At 41.0% G+C, this 23220-nt stretch overlaps 1 protein-coding gene across 1 annotated transcript in view; it reads left to right on the top strand.

Moving 5' to 3' along the window:
• The window catches only part of LRRC9 (leucine rich repeat containing 9), an 86004-nt gene that overhangs the window by 44686 nt on the left and 18098 nt on the right, over positions 1–23220 (top strand). The window contains exons 19-30 of the mRNA XM_074956416.1: positions 1221–1346; positions 2398–2538; positions 4614–4791; positions 5963–6183; positions 7178–7300; positions 7689–7819; positions 13848–13956; positions 14412–14551; positions 18058–18194; positions 19164–19381; positions 19561–19629; positions 22816–22941. Coding sequence (XP_074812517.1) covers positions 1221–1346; positions 2398–2538; positions 4614–4791; positions 5963–6183; positions 7178–7300; positions 7689–7819; positions 13848–13956; positions 14412–14551; positions 18058–18194; positions 19164–19381; positions 19561–19629; positions 22816–22941 — 1719 coding nt within the window. The remainder of the gene's footprint in view (positions 1–1220; positions 1347–2397; positions 2539–4613; positions 4792–5962; positions 6184–7177; positions 7301–7688; positions 7820–13847; positions 13957–14411; positions 14552–18057; positions 18195–19163; positions 19382–19560; positions 19630–22815; positions 22942–23220) is intronic.

Below are 23220 nucleotides of genomic sequence, written 5' to 3'. Positions count from 1 at the left end.
TTGACATCTGTCAAGGTTGTTTCCCCACTCTGAACTCTAGGGTACAGATGTGGGGACCTGCATGAAAACCCCCTAAGCTTATTTTTACCAGCTTAGGTTAAAACTTCCCCAAGGTACAAACTATTTTATCTTTTGCTCTTGGACTTTATTGCTGCCACCACCAAGCGTCTAACAACTATATAACAGGGAAAGAGCCCGCTTGGAAACATCTTTTTCCCCCCAAAATCCTCCCAAACCCTACACCCCCTTTCCTGAGGAAGGCTTGATAAAAATCCTCACCAGTTTGCATAGGTGAACACAGACCCAAACCCTTGGATCTTAAGAACAATGAAAAAGCAATCAGGTTCTTAAAAGGAAGAATTTTAATTGAAGAAAAAATAAAAGAATCACCTCTGTAAAATCAGGATGGTAAATACCTTACAGGTTAATCAGATTCAAAACATAGAGAATCCCTCTAGGCAAAACCTTAAGTTACAAAAAGACACAAAAACAGGAATATCCATTCCATTCAGCACAGCTTATTTTCTCAGCCATTTAAACAAAACAGAATCTAACGCATATCTAGCTAGATTACTTACTAAGTTCTAAGACTCCATTGCTTTTCTGTTCCTGGCAAAAACAACGCACAGACCAGGAGAGCCTTTGTTTCTCCCTCCTTCCAGCTTTTGAAAGTATCTTGTCTCCTCATTGGTCATTTTGGTCAGGTGCCAGTGAGGTTATCCTAGCTTCTTAACCCTTTACAGGTGAAAGGGTTTTTCCTCTGGCCAGGAGGGATTTTAAAGGTGTTTACCCTTCCCTTTATATTTATGATAACATCAGTGTCACATTAGATCACTGTAACCAAACCTAGCCCAAATACATGTTATTCCTTATAGTTTTCTACATGTATGGCAAGATTCAGCCCTTTCCCCACCCCTTTTTACCCATTCCCAATCCAGATGAGCAGGGAGGACATAGCATAGCAACTTTGTGGAGGCTGCTTTCTCATGCACACTGCTGTCAATGGTAGGCATAGCTGGGACATGGGAGCAAGGGGTGCATCTTCTATCTCCTTTTTTACTTTCTTGTGTGAGCACACAGGATGGACCACAATCTAGCCCTTAGCATACATAGCATGAGAGGAGACTGGATTGAAAGCAATCATATGTCCTTTTTTTGTATGTAACCATATAGACAATTTAAAAAAACTCAATTACACCACTTGGCTTTTTTTCTCCAAGCCAGCCTCATTGCGTTTGAGTGTCATTGGCCGATTAAAGGCTCTTACTCATTTAGATGGAGTCCAGATTACTGAAGAAGAGGCTGCAACTGCTTTGTGTTTTGTTGCTGGATCAAAGATTTCTCAGGTAGGATATTCCATTTTGCTGTAACTTGTAGCAAATGCAAGATTGGAAACAAGAAGTTATAGGCACAATCATACAATCTGACTTCTATTTTAAAATTTGTATTTAATCATATTTTTAAAATCACCTAGTTTCATATGCCCTCTGAAAATGCCATATTTTGTGCTCTGAGCAGCTGGCTGGGAAGCAGCAGTTATTTCACAAACATTGTTCTTACTCAGAGCTTCGCTGATATTGGTAATGATGCTGGTTCACAATGAAGGGTATTTCATGATGTTAGATTTTAGATCACTTTAAAGTTGTTAAAAATGACTGTTTAATTTCAGCTCTATTCAAAACACGGGAAATTAAATGTGTTTGCCAAATAAAAAAAAGGATAAATCAAGTAGCAGAAAAACTGTCTAGGCTTCTGAGAGCTTGTGTACGTGGCGAGTTAGTGTGCAGCAAGCCGAGTGTGATCTACTGTGCACCAGCTTGCCACTCACTAATTCACTGTGTGGACACTGCTACAACATGGTAAAAGTCCTGGAATTCGACTTAGCATTAGTGTGTGCAAGATGTTGCTCTGTAGATTCACACCCTAGCTTGCTACACACTAACTCGCCACAGTATGCAAGCCCTGAGAAGGTATTCCAGACAGTGGCAAGCAAAAAAAGGGCTAAATTATTTGACACTAATCTTTACATATCTTAGCCCAAATTGTATTCTTTATTCAGGTTTTACTCTGTCCATTCTCTGGCAATCCCCCATGACTAGAATTGGACTTTACTGTGGTAAGAACTGATCAAAAACAGAGTAAGGACCTCAAGATTTGCCCCAATCATTTTTTTTAGTAGAATAATAAACATTAGAACTGGATGAGATCTATTACCATGTTTCAGATCTACTAGACCTATTAGTTCTACAGACATATTAGATCTACTAACATGGGATAATCTCCTTATAACTGGGAGACTGTAAGCCATAAAGACCTTTTCTTCATGTTACACTGTGGAAAATATACATTATTTATACCGTTATATTATCTGTTTATTAAGTATTTTCATTTTGTCAGGCATCTCTATTAGAACATTCTAGGACTGATGAAGCTAGACCACGCGTTCTGAGTGTACATCCTTATGCCAAAATTCTCACTCAAATTAGCAAGAACAAGGTGGATTCACAAACACATTTCAATAGCAGCTGGTATCCTAGGGTAAGGCTGTCTCTATTAAATATAATTCATTAGGTGTTAGATTTATCTCTGTCACATGTTTATTTTGTTATATTTGTTATGAGTTGATGCATGTTAATTAAAAATATATATTTTTGAGCACTTAAAAATGTAATCTACCAACTGAAGTAGAATATAAAAACATAAGAGTTTCCATATCGGATCACAATCTTCTCTTCTGTACATACTAGCTCTTTTCTTGTGAGCTGGCAGGATATTGAAACTTTAATATTCAATGTTCGCTCATTGAATTTTCACTACTGAGCCCATATTACATGAAGAATGGTGGTAGGTCTAATTTCAGGCCTACACACATTCCCTCTTGTCTGGCATGACAACTTACAATTACAACTCCACTACATAACAAAAAGCCATAGAACACTACATAGGAAGATCCAAGTTCACCGTAGCCTGTCATAATCCATGTCCTGACCTCTCCTCTGAAATCATGTTAATCTGCCAAGAATAAAAGGTTAAAAGCTCCTCTGTCAATTCAATTTGTTGTGTAGAGTATAGAATAGCTTGAGGAAAACACATTTCTGCTGATGAGCATAGTGTTTTATTCTGTGTGCATTAAGAAATACACGTTTACAGACATTGCCAAGAGAACCAACATTTCAGCATATGGTGTCAACGTTACGCTTTGTGACATCAAAATGAAATAGGGTTCATACAGGGATATAGTATGTTGTTGTAGAAAGAAAAAATCCTATCCAAAAGGAATATCACCACAGACAGAAGAGAGAACATAAGTTGTCCTTTGGCTGTTAGCATAGCCTGTATAAGAAACAGCTTTGAATTCTGTAAAGGTTGTTTGGCATAGGTAGGAGACAGTGCTGAATATCCTGGGCTGCCAGAGACTTAACTTGCTAAATTAAGCTATGTGGCCATTTTTTTTCATCATTGCATGATTGGTTAGCCTGATGAAGAAAACTGCAGCCTTACTCAGGGCTGGCGTTAGACTCGCTGGGGCCCAGGGCAGAAACTAAGAAGTAGGCCCCCGCGGAAGGCGTTTGTGATGGTCTCTGGGAGTACAGCCAGCTGTTGACACTGACCCATAGGCTGGGTGACCCGGTGAGGTGAATCAGAGGGTGAAGTTGGGGCTCCCTTCACAAGACCTGCTGCCTGGGGTTGGGGCCTGTAACTTAGCTTTGCGGGGCCTCCAGTGGTGTTGGACCCTGGGCAGTTGCACTGCTTGCCACCCCCTAATGCCAGCCCTGGCCTTACTGGTTGTTTTCTGAGAAAGGGTGGAATCATGGATTGGTTGCTCTCTTTCTGTAGAGTGTGTTGTGAAGTGAGTGTTTACAGCCAGTGTCTGTGAAAGAAGGTTCTGTGATGACACCGAAGGATAAAAATGTGTTTTGGAATCTAATTTAATTTGTTCCTGCCCAAGAATTTTGCAAAGAAGAAAAATAGAATGAATTGGGATGTTACATACATTAAAGCGAAAGGAATGCTTATCTGTGAATCAAAATTGTAAGGGATAAATCCTTCCTTAGCAAGCACTCAAACTCTGCCACAGCACTGAGCTAGAAAGTTACTAGATACAGGGTGAAATCCTGATCCCACTGAAGTCGTCATATGTTTCGCCATTGACTTCAGTTCAGGCCATGATTTCATCCCTAGATCATAGAATGAAAACGTGTAAGCAGGCGAATCAATAATATAATCATATGTAACATTGGTAGATGAGGTTAAATTAATCTTAATACTGAGGTCTGATCTACACTAGAAAAAATGTGTACCTGTTTTTTAGCTGTAACTGCACAGGTGCATTTGGAAGCTGGTTAGTTTATATTGTGGAATCATTGCTTGTTCTGGTGCAAGTTGCTGAGGGTTTGGGGTTTCAAAAATGAAGTCCTGAATTGCAAAATGAGGGCTCTGTGATGTCCAGTATCCAAAAAGAAATGCCTGTTGATATTACTGGGAAATGTCTATGAAGAATGTGAAGGCAATATATGGTCCTCGGTGTATAATTTGATGTATTGTCCTTTTAGTATCTATGTTGGAATTAATTGACTTAGATCTTTCAATACTAAGGTTGAGTTTTCTCACAGATCACAGTCTTAGATCTGGATGGACAACATCTCTCCAAAATTGCCAACTTGGAAAAATTGGAGAATTTAAGATGGGCCTCATTTAGCAACAATAATCTCACTAAAATAGAAGGACTGGAATCTTGCCTTAATCTTGAAGAGCTCACTTTAGATGGAAACTGCATCTCAAATCTAGAAGGTACTGTATTTAGGAAGTTTAGTGAAAATCAAGACATTAAGTTAGACACAACAGAAATGTTCCCATATAGTCCAGTGTTTCAGACGGTGACTTTTTACTATTAACTTTATCAGTAGCATACAATTTTAAAGCTTTCATATTAAAAATATATATAATTGCCTTCTCTTTATCTTTGTGGTGAGTCTTTAGCAGAAATGAGGAAAAGAGACAAAGCAGATCGATTGTGTTTCAGAAAAGCAAAACAAATTTATTTATGTTAATAGGAATTTTTCAGAACTGATAGGAGTGCATGGTTTTTAGTATGTAGACTTACTGAACATGTAACATTCCTGCAGTGAACCATAAATTTTCTCCTGACAGTTATATGTTGGCTCAATAATTTCAAAAATAAGAAGTTCGTAAACTAATGATTCCAAAAGGTCAAAAATTCACTTTTTGAAAGAACAGATGTAACTTATGCATGCTATGTGACTATTCCAAAACCTATTGGGTAGTTGCTACATTTCCTCATGTCCCCACATAGGTCATGGCAGATACTGTTATTGTCAGTTGATTTTAAAATTAGGTTCATAGACCCAGATTTTTAAAGGTATTTGGGTGTTTTTGTGATCAGTGTTGCAGTGCCTAATGGAGTTAGGAGCCTAAGTGCCATTTTCTTAAAGTATATGGGCACTTAGAAATCTAAATACCATTGACTGTCAATGGCATTTTGGTTCCAAAGTGCCTAAATCCCTTTTGAACATGAGATTTAGGCTCCTAAATCAGTTAGGCGTTGCAGTGCTGAGCTCGGAGCTTAATACCTTTAAAAAGCTGGGCCATAGTCTTCTGTATAGTGAAAGAAAGCCCATCTGTAGCATATGAAGGAAGAGGGAGCAAGAAAAAGAACCTGCTGCATGAGAGATGAGTGGACAGTTAGTCCCCCTCACCATGCTCTTTGCTACTCCTGGAGGAAGAATCAGAGGGGTGAAGTGGACTGTGAGTAGCCTCTTTCTGGAAAATGTTCTAGCTATCACAGAAGGGCAGGCCACGAATGATCGCCCCTGATCCTGCCTGCATCACAGCCTGAGCGTGCAGGCCATCTCTCATGTGTAGCTTGTTTTACCATCTAAGTTAACCACTTCCTTTGCTTCTCACTATATATGCTTTAAGAACATCTTATTTATTTTTCCAGGAATTTCAAAACTCACCAAACTAACACGACTTAGTGTAAATAATAATCATCTCACCACCCTGGAAAGACGCGTTTTTGAAAACTTGTCTCATCTTCACTACCTCTCTCTTGAGAGCAACAGAATCACTTCATTGGTTGGTTTGCAGAAAGCCTATGCACTAATAGAACTATACATCAGCAATAACTATGTTTCTACCTACCAAGAGATATATCATTTAAAGGTAAATGTGGACTCGATTGCTTTAGGATTTGTGGGTAAAAGTAAATTCACAATTTGCTTGTTACGTCAGTACAAATGTATCTTTCCCATTTTTAAATATGGGAAGCCATATTTTTTTAATGGCTGCCTAAATTGTACCTGCAGTGGTGCTGTAGCCAGGTTGGTCCCAGGATATTAGGGAGACAAAGTGGGTGAGGTAATATCTTTTATTGGACCAACTTCTGTTGCTGAGAAAGAGACACAGAGCTCTTCTTCAGGTTTTTCTTCAGGACCTGAAGAAGAGCTCTCTGTAGCTCGAAAGCTTGTCTCTCTCACCAACAGACGTTGGTCCAATACCTCACCCACCTTATCTCTAAATTGTGCCTGACAGTCTTGTATTTGCGTATGTAATTTAGATGTCCACGTTTAAAAATTGGGCCCAGGGTAATTGTCCTTTGTAAGAGCCTTAGTCTGAAGTTTCTTTTGGAATTGAGTGTGCTCAGTACTTTGAAGGAGGTGCTGAGTAACTAACAGGATTGGACCCAGAGTTTTCCAGGTGGAGCCACACACTATGCATCTCTATTGTGTCTAGCCTAACTCTGCAATTAGAAGAATTGCACTGGAAATAAAGTCAAGAGCACAAGCATGCACACATGCAGCAACCCCAGTTCCTTTCACCTGGAGCTGCTGGCATATATAGAAGCATTATTGTCTTGATTGGAGACTGGGGGCCTGACTCTCACAGCACTCTGGTAGTGTAAAAGGACTTTAAAGTGAGTGTAAGTGTAATTTATGCCCACTTTAGGGCTCCTTTACACTGCCAGAGTTATGTAAAGGCACTTTAGTGTAAATGAAAATTAAGCCCTGGGTTTTATTAAACGATGCTTCAGATTTGACACATGCAGTTGTAAGATTAAGAGAATGATTAAAGATAAAGGGAGTAGCCTAGATTTCATTCCTTACAAACATTTAAAAATTATACTATTAAACCTTGATCTATGTGTTTTATTTCTTAGGGTTTAAATAATCTGGTCATGCTGGACATGTATGGAAATCTAATTGTGTGGAAACAAGATAACTACCGATTGTTTGTAATATTCCATCTTCCATCTCTCAAAGCCTTAGATGGCACTGCAGTAGTAAGTTATACTATATATCAGAAGATTATTGTAATTGTTGTTAAAACTATCTTTTTTACAAATCAGGATGGCATGGGCATCCTGATAATTTCTGATCCTTATTAAAGCAATTACCTAATATTGTTTTAGTGCATGTAACAAATCTGTAGTTTAAACTTAATTAGAGTATATGAACATTTCCATAATCTGTTCAATAAGAATGCAGGCAACATAGATGGTATAAAGCTACAGTGATGGTTGTGGAGACATTTTTAGTTTAAGCCCTGATTTTCAGGCACTTTTTTTTTTTAAACTGCCTTTGGGGCTGAAAATGTTCACGCCTACCTTACTATTATAGTTCTAGGTCTGCTTTAATATAACAAAATTCATTTTAAATGTAATTATACAGGAGACAGCAGACATCGAGAGTGCTAAAGATTTATTTGGTGGCAGACTTACCTGTGATATGATTGCAGAAAGACTAGGACATTCGAACTTCACTAAAATGCATGAATTAAATTGGACAACCTCTATGATCAGGTGCAGTAATTTTCAAATTTCAAATGTTACAAATAGCATTTAGTATCATGGCTAGAAAAATATAATTAAAACCAGAGTCTGTGTTTAGATAATTCAGTTCATATGTCTCTGTGTTTATGGGCAAAATCCTCTTGACTGGTCCACAGAGTAGATATATGATCCACACGAAAAAAAGGTGACTTTAGTTTCAGACTTTCCTATCTCTCAGCAGATTATTCCATTTTTCAAACAGAGTTTTGTGCGGCCTATGCACATTTTGGACAGACAACTCTAGAGAAGAGACTTATTTTGGTCAAAAACATCATATTTGCCTTAACCTGTCTCTGTTCTGAATCCTTCTATCCCAAATCTAGCCCAAACAAGGATAGCCATGTTAAGTGTAAATGAGATTCTTCTTTGAGTTATGGCCTCTATATGTGTCCCAAACGTGGGTGCACATGCGCTCCATATGCCGGAGCCAGGTTTCCTTAGCAGTGTCTGTTGACCCATATGTGCGTTGTACATCCCCTTGTGCTCCCAGCCGAGGTTATAACAGGCTGTGCGGGGCAACACCTCTCCAGTTCCCTCTTGCTGCCACATTGCTTGAGTGAGAACCTCCTGTTCCTTTGTGCTCTTAGTCTTCTAGCTAAAAGAGTGACTTAATCTGTTGTATATAGTTCTTTGTTGTTTTCTTGCATATAGATAGTTGTAGATAGCATTAGTTTAACCCGTTTGGGGTACATTTCCCCCCCCCCCGACTATGCTCGTGTTCTGGGGTTTAAAAGCTGTGTTTTGTGCCTACACTTTTTCTCTGTGAGTGACGAGCACCAGCACTGTCTTTACTGCCTTGGGGAGGCTCATATCACTGCTCGTTGCACAATTTGCAAGTCTTCCGTGCCCTGGACCCAGGAAGTGCGAGAGCTCCACCTCAGAAAATACCTCATGGAGGAAGCCATGAGACTGCGCACCCACTCAGATCCGGAACCATCAGTGCAGCGTCTGTCACCAGTGGTGAGCGCTCCTCCCAGCACTTTGCATGCCCCGGATTCAGCAGCACCAGTGGCTAAGGACAAGCCCAGACATGAGGGTAGGAAGCACTCTCATGGGCTTAGGAGCAAGTCTCTGTCGAGGACTGCTTCTAAGTATAGCGTTCCTCCCCAAACCAGGTCGAGTGAGATGTTGCATGCAGAACCTGCCACACCAGTGCCCAAGCTTCCCCGCATCAAGGTTAAAGCTAAGCTCAAGAAGGATCTGGCAGTACCGCTGGTTGCCCCAGTGCCCGCCCACCTGGAGCAGTCTCCAGCATGAGTACTGCCTGTCCCACCACCAAGTCCGCGACCTTCGGTTCCGCTGGCCTCGTGGACCTCACCTTGATCTTCCAGCATTTCCAGGGGCACTCCCTGAACTCCCGGCTGTATGGAGCCCCTTCTCTCCACAGAGACGTGGGAGTTGCCATACCCACCCTCCCTGGTTCTCTCTGGTCTCTCGCTCACCCGGGGGATCCCCACTCTGGTGGATGAACTGCTCCTGTTGGACCAGCCCCTACCGACTAAGCACCATGTACCGCTAGCTCCACTGCTGCTGGACTCTTCAGACATGGAGGAATTTTCTGAGCCGGAGCCCCCTTCTCTCCCATGTCCAGGTGCAGCTCGGACTCCCATCCACGGCTGCCTCATCCTCCAGCTTATGACTCGGCTGCGATGGTGTGGTACCGTACCCCTGGGGGCCACCGCATCCCCAGACTCCCACTCCATGGCCGCACTGGGAGCCATCTCTCCATCTTCCAAGCCTTGTACCACTCGACCCAGGCTCCTCCACCAGTGGTATCAGGCTCCAAGGTCCAAACCACTATAGAACACCTCCCCTCTGATGAGGACAAGTTGTTCTATTCCAAGATGAATTAGTCTCTTTACTCATTAAAAGACTGACAAGCCATGCTGTAATCCCTAGGGAGCTATACCCTGGCCCTGCATTGCAGTCAACAGTTCCACCCCTGCCCCTATGCGCCCTATCAGGCCTACTACCAGTGACACCAGGAAACCCGATGTAGGTGCCACCAGTCCCAGCAACAGTCACTCATGGCCACCTCCTTGTCTCTTGCTCACCAACAACCTACACAATTTTGATGCATCCGTTGAGAGCTCCGAACTCTCCCTGTTGCCACCTGTGGTGTCCCATGTTATCTTTGGGGGCTGTCTTGTCCCATTTGCCCACAATTGGGGAAAGATCACCATGAACCATTGGGTACTGGAGATTATCCATCACAGGTACTCCATAGAGTTTTTGTTTTCCCCTGCACCACCCTCCTCCCCAGACGCCTCCAACGGACCCTTCCCATCAATACCTTTTCCAACAGGAGGCAGATGCTCTTCTTGCAAAGGGCACCATCGAGGGAGTGGCACCTCCCTATGAGGGGAGAGGCTTTCTACTCTCTGTACTTCCTCATCCCAAAGAAGGGCAGAGGGCATCCATTCTTGATCTTTGGCTACTAAACAACTTTGTCAGGAAATCCAAGTTCAGTATGGTGACACTGGCATCTGTTATCCCCTGTCACCCTCATGGGGCCTGCTTTGCAGTGCTCGATATGAAGGACATCTCCTTCCACATCAGCATCCATCCAACCCACCAGAAATTTCTCCATTTCCAGGTAGGACAGCACCACTTCCAATTCAAAGTCCTCCCTTTTGGCATTACGATGGCTCCGCAAGTCTTCACGAAGGTCTTCGCGGTTGTGGCAGCCACAAATGTACCACCTTGGCTTCTTGGTGTACCCATACCTGGACAACTGGCTCCTGATTGCAGTATCCCAACAAGAACTTGCCTCGGCCAACCTTCCTCTTTGCGCTCTCCTGGGCTCTCTAGGTGTCTGTATCAATGAGGAGAAATATGTGCTTGTCCCGACCCAATCAACTTCATTGGGTCACAGCAGTCTCCGTGTCCTGTCTGGGGGCATGTGAGCCACTTGCACACACTAGCGTGACCAGGGACAGCTGCTGGTGAGCCTGGTGCCCGCCCAAGTGGGTGGGGCTGGAGGGGCGGTACAGCCATGCTGGAGGAGCTGCCCCCACGGGGCTGCGGCTCCTGCAGGAGGCAGCCCAACATGTTGCTGCTTTCGCTGCTCAGTTCCTGGTAGAGCCCTGCAGCTCTGCGCATATCCAGTTTATATCCACATCTACAGATATAAATTTTGTATCTGCACAGGGCTCTACCCAAGGGGCAGCTGTGGATACTACTCTGGGCCACGCAATACTACAGAGTTCACTCCTCTTGCTTCCTCACATCCACCTCCACACTGCTCGCTACTCACCCATGTTTGGAATACATATAGGGATTATCATTTGAAGAAGAAGAGGGGTTACTTACCTGTAACTGGAGATTCTTTGAGATGTGTGGTCCCTATTGGTATTCCAGAACCCATCCTCCACCCTTCTGCTGCGGACTGCATTACTCAGCAGTATGAGGGTCACTGGAGGGGTATCGACTCTCATGGCCTACTATAACCTCAGCTGGTAGCGTGAGGGGACACATGACACATGTGTGGGTCAACGGACACTGTTAAGGAAACCTTCCAGCTCCGGTGCATGGCATGCATGTGCACCTACATTTGGAATACAAATAGGGACCATGCATCTCAAAGAACCTCCAGTCACAGGTAAGTAACCTCCTCTTTGGTTGCCACTATTTCCTGATTAAAGATCTGGCTGATATCACCCTATCCTAGATCTTAAAACACCTCACTAAATCATCAAGAGCAATTACTTTTTTGCATGACCTTCTCATAAACAAACTAGGGAAATACAACCTAGATGAAGCTACTATAAGGTGGGTGCATAACTGATTGGAAAACCGTTCCCAGAGAGTGGTTCGCAGTCAAGCTGGAAGGAGATATCAAGTGGGGTCCTGCAGGGATCTGTTCTGGGTCCGGTTCTATTCAATGTCGTCTTCAATGATTTAGGTAATGGCATTGAGAGGACACTTATAAAGTTTGTGGATGATACCAAGCTGAGAGAGGTCGCAGGTGCTTTGGAAGATAGGATTATAATTCAAAATGATCTGGAGAAACGGTCTGAAGTAAACAGAATGAAATTCAAGAATGATGCATTCAAAGTACTTCACTTAGGAAGGAACTATCAGTTGCATACATACAAAATGGGCAATGACTGCCTAGGAAGGAGTACTGCAGAAATGGATTTGGGGATCACAAACTAAATATAAGTCAACAGTGTATCACCATTGCAAAAAAAGGAAACATCATTCTGGGATGTATTAGCAGGGGTACTGTAAGGAAGACACGAGAAGTAATTCTTCCACTCTGCTCTGTGCTGATATGGCCTCAACTGGAGTATTGTGTCCAGTTGTGGGTGCCACATTTCAGGAAAGATGTGGACAAATTGGAGAAAGTCCAGAGCGGAGCAACAAAAATGATTAAAGGTCTAGAAAACATGACCTATGAGGGAAGACTGAAAAAATTGTGTTTGTTTAGTCTGGAAAAGAGAAGACTGAGAGGGGACATTATAACAGTTTTCAAGTACATAAAAGGTTGTTACAAGGAGGAGGGAGAAAAATGGTTCTTGTTAACCTCTGAGGATGGGACAAGAAGGAATGGGCTTAACTTGCAGCAAGGTCAGTTTAGATTGGACATAGGAAAAACTTCCTAACTGTCAGGGTAGTTAAGCACTGGAATAAACTGCCTAGGGAGGTTGTGGGATCTCCATCATTTGAGATTTTGAAGAGCAGATTAGGCAAACACCTGTCAGGGATGGTCTAGATAATACTTAGTCCTGCCATGACTGCAGGGGACTGGACTGGATGACCTCTCCAGGTCTCTTCCAGTTCTGTGATTCTATGGCTTTGTGTTTATGGTGTGAAATTGCTTAGTATAGCATGCACACTCTGCCCTACTATAGCACAACATAGTCTACAGCAGAGTGTACGCTGTGACTGTTTGCCATGATTGATTTGTGATTTATATTTTTTTGGAAAGCATTTCTGTGGTATGCATAGTTGTACATCTGTCAATAAAAGTTACCTCCGTTTTGTAGTATGTAAAGATGTCTTATCTTTGGTCTTGCTGTGGCCAAGAGCTATAACCCGATTCCATTGATGCCAGCGTCAAATCTCCCATTGACTCCACTACGGTCATGCCCATACCCATGACCATATTCATAAACAAATCTCTACTCTTACCAGTGCAACACTTTTGTGTTTGAAAGACACCATTTTAGACATGAGAACAGACTGTTTAAATGCTGCTGTGAGACTGAGTCTCTTCCACCACAGACATTCTATCTCTGGAGATGTTGGCTGTTATGAAAGGTTTTTAGGCAACATTAAAATACCTCTTGTGTATCTTCGATTGTATAGCTTTCAGCTTCTGTAGAGGGATATTATGTCACGGGGTCTAATTTCTTGAAATAGCTTATTTATAACACTGCAGGTGAGGGAATCCTTTCAAGTGATGGTATTCTCTGATCTGGGAGTTGTCCCTCTTCTGCTTTCTCCTCAGTTGACTCTGCCTCGTAACAGACATCTCCAAACTGGGCATGTGATCCAGCTGGGATACTTTCACAATCTATACAGTACTTCAGCAGGCTGTCGGGAGGATGTGGACTGGAAGGAGGGACCACTGTCTATATAAATGCAGATCCTGTGGCGCTACTATCCCATGCAAACAGCATGGAAGGGGCTTCAGCCAGTATTTCAGCCCATACACTGGAGAGGTTGCCATGGGAGTCTGCAGCATACCTTCAGAGGGGTAGATTTCACCTCCTCAAGCCCTCACCTCTCATACTTCACACACCTTAAAGTGTAAATACTCAGACTTTATGTGGGTGAAGTGGATTTTGCCTTTAACATAGAAATTATATCAACTCTGTATTACTACATCTGAGAAAACAGCACAATGTATTTATTGTAGAGTTTTATCAGGATGCTCCTGTAAAAGGAAGGTGTTAGATTTCTGGTGAGAAATCTAACCGCAGTAGACCTGCTCTGGAAATCTATGTCGCATGATATCTTTTTCTGTAATTATTTTCTTTATCCAATTCAGAACAGTGGATCTTGTACCAGCAGACCAGTTTAGAAATGTTTGTAATGTGAATTTACAGAACAACAATCTCACCTCTTTCAGTGGTTTAATCTTCTTGCCTAATGTCAAGGTGAGTTACTCACTCATTCTGTGCTTTTCTTTCCTATTTTTATAGTGACAGTATCTTCTCTCTTTATATAAAGTTCTAAATCTCTTTACTCCTGTCTGACAGATTTCTTTTATAATAGAGGAAGGGGAAATCTTTATTACATTACTTATATTATGTACTAATTTACTAAATAGAGCTTTCTAAAGTTATTTCAGTCAGCAGTATTCATACGGTACAAATGAGTCCCGAAAAGACTAAAAACCACTTATTTAACCATGTGGTGAAATAAATTGACCACTAGCCTGTCTATTGCATCAAGAATTTTTGAAGCCCTAAATACCAGTGATTCAGCAGCCAATCTCTTATTAGCTCATTATCTGAATTTGAAAGACTAGAGAGATGTTGTAACTGGCACCTTTGCTACTATATTAGCAGAGCAGTGTTCTGTTTCATTTCATGTGGTTTGCTTTATGCAGATATTGTGTCTGAATTACAATCACATTGAATCAGTACTGCCCAGACAAAAGCCTCAAAATCACTTAACAAACAGACAGCAGCTGTACCAGAAAGTGATCTCTAGTGGCTATGGACAGCAAGGACCTTCAAAAGTAAGCAGGTACTGTCACATTTTAAAATGAACTTGTGTAATTCCTTTATTCTTTTGCTGAAAAAGGCAGTCCCTGGAGGAAAATGAGTTTGGGATGCTCTCTTCTCCCCACCTAACGTGAGCTGTCTTCTGGCAAGGAAGCCCGGTGGCCTTTTGCCCCCCACTCAGGCACTGCTGACATCATTGGGAGCATCTAGCCGGTCTCTCTCCTAGGCTCTTTGGCTCACTTCTTCCCTTTGGGATGGGAGGGGGACTGGCAGTGTAGGGTTGCGCCATCTCTCCCCACTCTCTTCAGGAGGGAAAAGTGTGCTACTCCCAATCTGCAACAGCAGTGGCTACTCCTTCAGCTGCCACTGACCCTTTAGCTCTGTGGCTCAGAGACACCCTAGAGTGCACTGACTCAGATTGGTAAGCTGAAGCACCAAGAAGTTGAGTGAAGGTCACGCTGAATCTCTGGCAGAGCCAGGAATAGAAAGTAAGTGCTGCTTGCTCTAACCACCAGACAAAGTGCCTCTCATCAGCTTCTGGACCCATGGAAGTCAAACTAATTATCCCAGTCTTCTCTCCTCCCGCTCTCCTTGTACAGCATTGCATAACTGGACCGATATATTATGGGGCTTGTTTGCCTTCCTCTCAAGCATTTGGCATTGATTACAGGCAAGTTATCTGACTCCATGGTCATTGCTTTGATCAGGTATGGCATGTTTATAGGTCTCTAATCAGGCCTATCAGGGACATTAGGTACTTGAAATCTTTTAAAGCTATATAAAGTCCTGCTATAATATTGAATCACTGTAATCTTGACACTGAGGTAATAGTACACCTCTTTGAGCCAAAACTGTGAAAACTCAGCTACTTATAGACATGCAAGTATTCTGATAGCAGTTACAACCAATTATTCGAATCAGTGAGCTCCATGCCCTAGTGACTGATTCATGCTACTATTTGTATAATAGAGTCAAGCAGTGCTTTTGCATATTCATCCAAACTTCCTTCTTAATATTGTGTCTAGTCAGAGCAGTCTTTTATCTGCCAATAATCCCTTCTCCTATCTCATCTCCTAAAAGAGCTCTTTTTCTCATCCCCTGCAGCAGAAATCCATACCGATTTTTTTTCTTTCTTTTGGCACCAACGCATTAGGTCAGTTTATGTCCTGAAGAACTTTTTCAAATCAGCTTTCAGTTTGCATTTCTTATTTTTGCATTCTAACAGGACTGAAACTTCAGGAACGTGTCAGGTTTCATTCAGTCAGGTCTTTACAACTTTGACAGTGTCTATAGCCAATTTCAGTCCAATCCCATCAAACAAGACTTGCCAAGCTGCTACCCAGAGTTCCCTCCATGCTTTTAGGAAATATTATTAGTGACAGAGCAGCACAGAGAAATGTAAGATTTGGTTGTGTATGTGTATTTCTCAAATGTGTGTCCGGCTTTTCCTACCCTCATTTTTTTGTGTTCATTTGGTATATGTATGTGTTTATTTCTTGTCCCAAACTCTCCTTCTCTAGGGGACACGACTAATTTAAGGAACAGTAAGATTTAGTAGGGAATGGGAAGCTTCTGTACAAAAGCATGTGTGTGTTGTTTTTTTTTTTTTTTTTTTTTTAGTTCTTTTGGGGGAAAAGGGCACTGGCTGAAATAGGCATGTGACAATTCTGAAAAATGACCCTTTTTGAAGAGTTTATTGTACCCTACCCCACACACATCCACATCATGTATTATTTGAAAGCTTATTTTATGTACACTAGGGTCAGGTATGATGCGGAGCTGTCAAGTGGTGTTGTAAGCTTGTAGGCAAGGTGAAACAGTGGTACCCAAAATGAGAGAGGTGTCATTCTTTGCACAGTTCCAAAAACACTGCACTATGACTACAGTTTTTATTCATTTCAGCACCTTAATGTTATGTTTTATTGATCAAAGCTGCCAAATGACAATGCATTATAATATTTTTATTGGTTTTGCATGGACAACTATTTTTTTCAGAAATGAGTAAGCCGTTCAGCATGCAGCAAAAATGGCAAATATCAACATTTTGCAGTATACTAACATTAATGGTTTCATATTGCATATTCTTAAATATAAAAGCGTCTCACAGGTGTTTACAAAAGCATTTCAATTGAAATGTACTGACCAGATCTGTCTCGTACTGAAAGTTGTACACCGGTAGCAGTAGATTGCTGACCAGTTTGTACTGCATAGTGGGTAGATATAAATGTACATTTATGTAGGTTTTAATTTGTAACTGCTTTGTATTCAGTACTAGCCTTTGAAATATTCTAGAAAACTAGCTTTTTAATTCAGTGACACTTATGCAAATGTAACCCTTCTGCCAGGTGGAGCCAGCAGCAACAAGGGCCAGGTTCAGTAGCTAGGGGTTCCTTTTCAACAATACAAACACAAAACTGGCTCGAGCCCCCACCCAGTGACCTGGGACAATTGCATACCATCCCCTGGGTGCCTCTGAGAGGCAATACTTCCCCTCTAGCAAGCACAGAGTCTGAGGGTAGCAAAAACTTTTAATAAAAGGAGGGAAGTAACTCAGCATTAATTTGGGAAAACACTGCAACTAGGGTTCATAAACATAAACCATGAGCAAAAGACCCACCCCCAAGTAAGTTGGACAGTGTCCTTTTCCCCTCAGGTTCTTAAGTCCAGCAACCCAAAAGTCCCTTTAACGTGCTCGTGCCTTCTCTGCAACCCACGCACAGTTGCTGTCCTTGGTCAGTGCTTAAATTCTCTCTTCCAGCTGATTTGGTTTATTAGATTTGTGAAATTGGCTTTTTTAAAGCAATATGTGTATATATATCACTGGTTTGATCTTTACTCTGCACATAACAGTGTAATCCAGTCATGACCACTTGCACCTAAGCAACCACTAATTTTAGTGGTTTAATGAGAATTCAGGTTGCTCTGGACCTCCAGGAATCATTCAGTTACCTCTGTGATTGGGTCAAGAGGCAGTGGCAAAGCTGAAATAAGAACTCAAGAGTTCCTGCCAATGCCTTTCTCAATCTATCATACCACACTCCCTCATTATGGTTATATGTTACAAAAATGAAGCTTTTATAGTAAAGTATTCAGAAATTACATGCTGTTGTTTGGTTTTGCCACACCATCACATGGCTCTTGTGAGAATACAGCCAAAGGTTACATAAATATTTTACTAAATTAAACAGCAATTTCCAGCTGTTGCCATTGTATGTATTCAGGCCTTTTGTGGGCAGAAGAGTGGTTTTCCATGTTTGTTTGATTTCCATGGTCTGCATCCTGTAAAACCTGACCTACCTTCCGTAAGCGTAGAAGTCTGTATAAAGCTATTGAAACTTCAAAAATTAGATTTTTCAGTGCTTTTTAGTCTTTCTGTAGTAGACAGGTATAATTTCTATTGAACCTGGTTGAGTTAGTAAAGTGTCTATAACTGATGTTAATTGGAGATAAATGCTTAAATTACTGTTTACAAGGAAAAATGTTTGGAAATAATCTGGCTTCATGTTCCTACTTGCTTAATTGTTTTAGGGATGCAGGATTTGGTGAAAATCTGCCCCCAATAATGCAAAGTTTAGAAGTTCTTCATTTGGGCTACAATGGAATTAGTAACTTGGCCCAGCTACAACTTAGTAGACTAAAAAACTTGAAATTGCTGTTTCTACAGGGTAAGTAATAAGAGCATTTGTTTATATTTGTGCAGCCAGTATACAATGTTTCACAGGGAAGCTAATTTGATTCCAGTCCTGCAAACACTGGCCAACACAGGGCCAAGCTCAACTCAGCTATGGGGATGCTCTAATGTATGCCCTTGGTTTAGGTATAGAATAGTGTCCCTCACCACACTCTCTCATAATCCCTCCCCAACCCTGACACATCCCTGCACTGAAAAGAGAAGGGACAGCTACTGCAGAAAGATACCTCTGCCAGCTTTATGCCAGGGGGTATTCTCCTATGCCAAAGAAATTCCTTGCTGGCTATTTGTGGCTAGAATATGTCCCCATTATGCCACTGGGGCTGGATCTCAGCTAAGAATCTTGCCCACAGCACTTACTGCAATGATTAGCTTCATGGACATCATTGGGACTACTCATGGTAGTAATTACTTGTAAGATTGGAACCATTAATTGAGAGATTGATCCTGACATATATGATACTGTATCATTAAAATCCAGCTATTTTACAGCATTTGAACAGCAATAATGATTTGATCTTAGTCTTCTTCAGCAGCCTAACTATTAATTAGAAAGATAAGTTGCTTTAAATGGAGATTAGCCAAGCAATTTTGGACATTCAGATCTCTAGAAGCACGGGGGAATATAAAGCAAGATAGTACTTCCCAAAGGAAAAAGTTCAAGGAGCAACACTGTAGTAGCTGTAATGGCATAGAGAAGGCCCACTGGGCACTCAAATACATCCTTTTCTGTAACACAGTAACAAAGAGGCACTCTGTGGTATTGGAAGGCAATGGATCAAAAAGCATTAAAATGGATCAAAAGAAATGCCTCTTTACACAGTGTATAGATAATCTGGGAAGTTCTCTACCACAGGCTGTTTTTGTTAAAGGTTGTTTTGTGTTACAATCGAATACCAACTGTATTTCATCTCATTTCCCACGTATAATCTTGGTTCATCAGGTAATGAAATCAGTCAAATCGAAGGACTTGAAGGTCTACAGCTTCTGCAGGAGTTGGTATTGGATCATAATCGTGTCAAAACAATTACAGAGGGCTCCTTTGCTCGACAGACCTCCCTTTTGACACTTCACCTAGAGGAAAACCGACTACGAGAACTGAACAATTTACAGCCTTTAGTAAAATTACAGAAACTTTTCCTGGGATTTAATAAAATTCAGGTAAAATATATTGGTATATATGAGACTATAGATTCAATGGGCCAGATATTGAGACAAAACTCATTACCTTCAGTGGGTTTGCCTGGGTAAAGACCCCTGCATTTGGCCAAAGTAAATAAATTTGGCTCAGAAGCTTTGAAATGTGATAGCAAATAACTTATTTTTTAACTTGTGAACAGGAATTGTCTGAACTGGAAAAACTTGAAGTTGTTTCTAGTCTTAAAGAGCTTTCGATATATGGAAATCCAGTGAGTATGTTACTTTGTATGATTGTGTAAACTAAATGTATATTTAAGTTTATGTTGTGGGTAATTAACCTTTCTAATTCATTATAATTGGGAATTTCTCCTTAATTAACTACTAAGTTCCAGTCACTTACCATTTTGTACTCATCATATGGATGTTGATTCATCTCTTAGTGCCTGTCAGGTTGGTATAGGAGTGATTTGAGTGCAATCATTCTTTTACATATTATGCTTTTCAGTGCTGCAAGGTAAATTCAGAAAGTGAGTGCGTGGTGGTGAGCTGTCTTTTTAATCCAAAACGAGTCAGGTCTATGAAATAGATCAAAGAATGTTAAAGGAGATCTGAACCATTTTTTATAGACTGTAAGAAGATGTTCCCTGATAATAATAATGTTCATTTATGCAGTGCCCTTCATGAGACGTCCATCAGGATTTTTAGGTTTGAATTTGTCTCTGGTTACAATTGTTTGGCTTCTTCTCTCCTCGAGAACACAAAGTTTATAAGATTATAAAATAGAAGTGAAAAACTTGCCTCAACCATTTCCACATGGAAAGTCCTGTGCCTTTGGTCCTACACATATATAACTATGGATCCTGCCAACCCTTACAGACATGAGTGGGTCCAATCAGTCAAATACTGATTGACTTTAAAGGGGCAGGAGTGATCTGACTGGGACCACATGCTTGAGTAAGGATTGCAGGATCTCAGCCTTACGTAATTTGCCTTATAACTAGCACGCTCAAAAGCAGTGTCAAACAAAACCTTTTCAGTTGTGAATTTAAAACAGAAATATATTTACTTTCTAATAGGAAAACAAATTTGGAACTATAAATGTAGATCTAAATACCAGGGCTTGATCCTCAGCACCCGCAACTCCCTTTGGTATCATTGGAGTTTACGTCAGGCTTCTCGGGAGATACTCAGCACCTCGCAGGATCAAATTACAAAAGCGAGAGTCCTAAATGTGTCTGCATTTATTTTTACAGTTAGTAAATCTGCAGACTTTGACCTTAAAAACAAAATCAGCTAGGGACACAGAGAAAAAGCAAGTCAGGTTGCTGTTTAGATCCAGTACTAGTAGGTAAGCTACAATGGTATAAAATCAGTGTGAAACCTCTCTGCTAGCCAAGGAAGACATGTGAAAATGGGATCATATAGTTAAATAAACCAGGCACAGGAGAACAGTAATAGCAGCTTTCTGCATCAGCCGCAATCTATTAACAGAACAGACTATCAGTAGGTATGAACAATGCAAGGGGCATTTTAGGAACGTGATATTTACCTTTTACAAAGTTTAGAATTCATATTGATCAGCAGGAACCATTATACACCAAAAGACACTACTGGTAAAGTCACACCTATCAAAAACCAGGCCTGTAGCCTGCAAGGTCACTTGTAGGTGACAGGTAAGTCACAATTTTTCCAGTGTTAGAGCTTTTAAAAGTTATTAGTTTTATACTGCAGCTCCTTGGCTGGTTAAAGTTGTTATTGCTCCATTGATTTCAACAGGGCTATGACAATTTACACCAACTGAGGATCTGCCCCAATATATTTTATTTTATACCCTTTAAGATATAAAAATAAGACTATTGATTAGAGAAACATACAATACTGCCAAAAACGGGATTCCTTTAGGCCATTAAAGGGCAGGTCTGGTGGGAGTGGCATGAAAGGCAGAGTGAATGCTAGAGTGTTGCATCAAGCAACCGCTGGATAGTCTGAAGTGAGTTTTGACTTCACCAAAGCTTAATTTACTAATGTACTCCGCTGTTCTTTACACTGGTTTTGGACCATTCAGAATCTGCTATTAAAACGCTGACATACTACAGGTAGTTTTTATAGCACAGCAATAAAAGTTCTCACCTCTGGGTTCTATTCTGGTGTATGCCACTGAATCACTATGTAACCATGAGCAAATCTCTCGGGAGAAATTTTCAGTTTGACCTCAACCATGCCTTGATTTTGCTAGTGCAAATTTGTGGACACAAATAATTTCAGGCCCATTTTTTGGACTTCTGTTTATTTAGGCCTGCAGTTTAAAGCATCCAAATGATCTAAATTGTGGATGCAGATAATTCAGGCACAAAATTATTTAGACATTTATTTGCACCTCTCAAATTAAGGTCAGGAGCTAAAAATTTGGCCTTTAATTTCTTTTTGCCTCAGTTTCTCTCCCTACAAATATTTATACCTACAAAAGCCCTTTGAGAGATCCTTGGATGAAAGACACTGTAAAAAGTGAAAGGTATTATGATTTGCTTTTTTTTTTTTTTAAATATGCTAATTGTAAAAGCCACAGTAGTGGTATTAGAATGAGCCTTGCAGAATTTTGAGCAGGTGCTTGAACCTGGAACGGTGGCAAAAATTTTCTGTAGACCCTACTGTTGTTTGTTTGTGTTACCTTGTTAATAGAGAGAAACCCCTCAAAGAGGTGAGATTTGACCCTGTAGACAATGTGCTGGCTGTGTTTTGTAGCAGGGTGGAAATGCCATTTCCTCAAATATGTTTCCTGGAGTTGTGAGATTTTTCAAACTTTCTGTATTAGAGCAATGTAAAAAGGGAAAATTGGATGAGATTCTGAAATGGATGAAAACCCAGCGGAATCAACTCCAGCAAGTTCATGCTGTAGCCCAGTAAAAGCAGGAAAAAACCTGGGTGCAATTTATGAAGTCGCAAAAAGCCCAACAGGAAGTGCAGGAAGCCAAGCAACATCAACTCCTACCCAAACTTTCTCTCCAGACTTGGCTGTTTATGGCGTTCCTTCCTTAGAATTGCATAATTCCAAACCCTAAAATCCTTATTCAGAGGGGCACTCTCACCTCTCATATCCAAGGTGGTGTTAACAAGGTACACCTGCTACCATAAATCAACAAGCATCAGCTAGCATCTGTCAGCAGGGTTCAGACACTAACAGGGTGGAATAACAGGAGAACCCTATTTACAGATCCTCAGATAACATATTTATCTTTCCTCTTTCAATCCTATTTTGTGCTAAATTATAGAATATCAATTTTTATGTCCTCTTCTGTCTATAACACTGCCTGGGACAGGAACAGAGCATTGTCATTTCCATTCATTTTTAGCTCTCTGGTTTCGTTCAGACATTTATTCTTGAGGCAAGTTATTCTCAGGTTATCCTTCTGGATCAGGATTCCATTTTTAGTATAACTTATATTGTCTCTCCTCAGGTTACTCGCAAGATGTCCCACCGTCCACTGCTTGTGTTTCGATTGCCCAACCTGCAAGTGTTAGATGGAATTACAGTGAGCACGGAGGAGAGGGCAAGAGCTGAGCTTCATTTAATAGAACAACAAGTAAAGAAAAATTCAACATTATTAGAGTCAAACTGAAATCTTAGAACTTTGAAATGAAAAGACCTATTAGATCCAGAAGGTCCTCTCTTTTAATGAAGGATTGTTTTCACATACACCTTTATGCATTGTTCAATTCAGTCTCAAGTAGTGGAACTTCCACCACTTCACTTAAGAGGCTATTGCATAACCTAACACTGTAGAATTTACTGTCAGGAAATTTGTCCAGATATTCAGCCTGAATTTAACCTTAATTTAGTTCTATTGTCCCTAGTTTTACCC

Source organism: Natator depressus, chromosome 6, assembly GCF_965152275.1.
Source record: "Natator depressus isolate rNatDep1 chromosome 6, rNatDep2.hap1, whole genome shotgun sequence".
NCBI classification, from domain to species: Eukaryota; Metazoa; Chordata; order Testudines; family Cheloniidae; genus Natator; species Natator depressus.
This window is presented reverse-complemented; position numbering and strand designations above follow the sequence as displayed.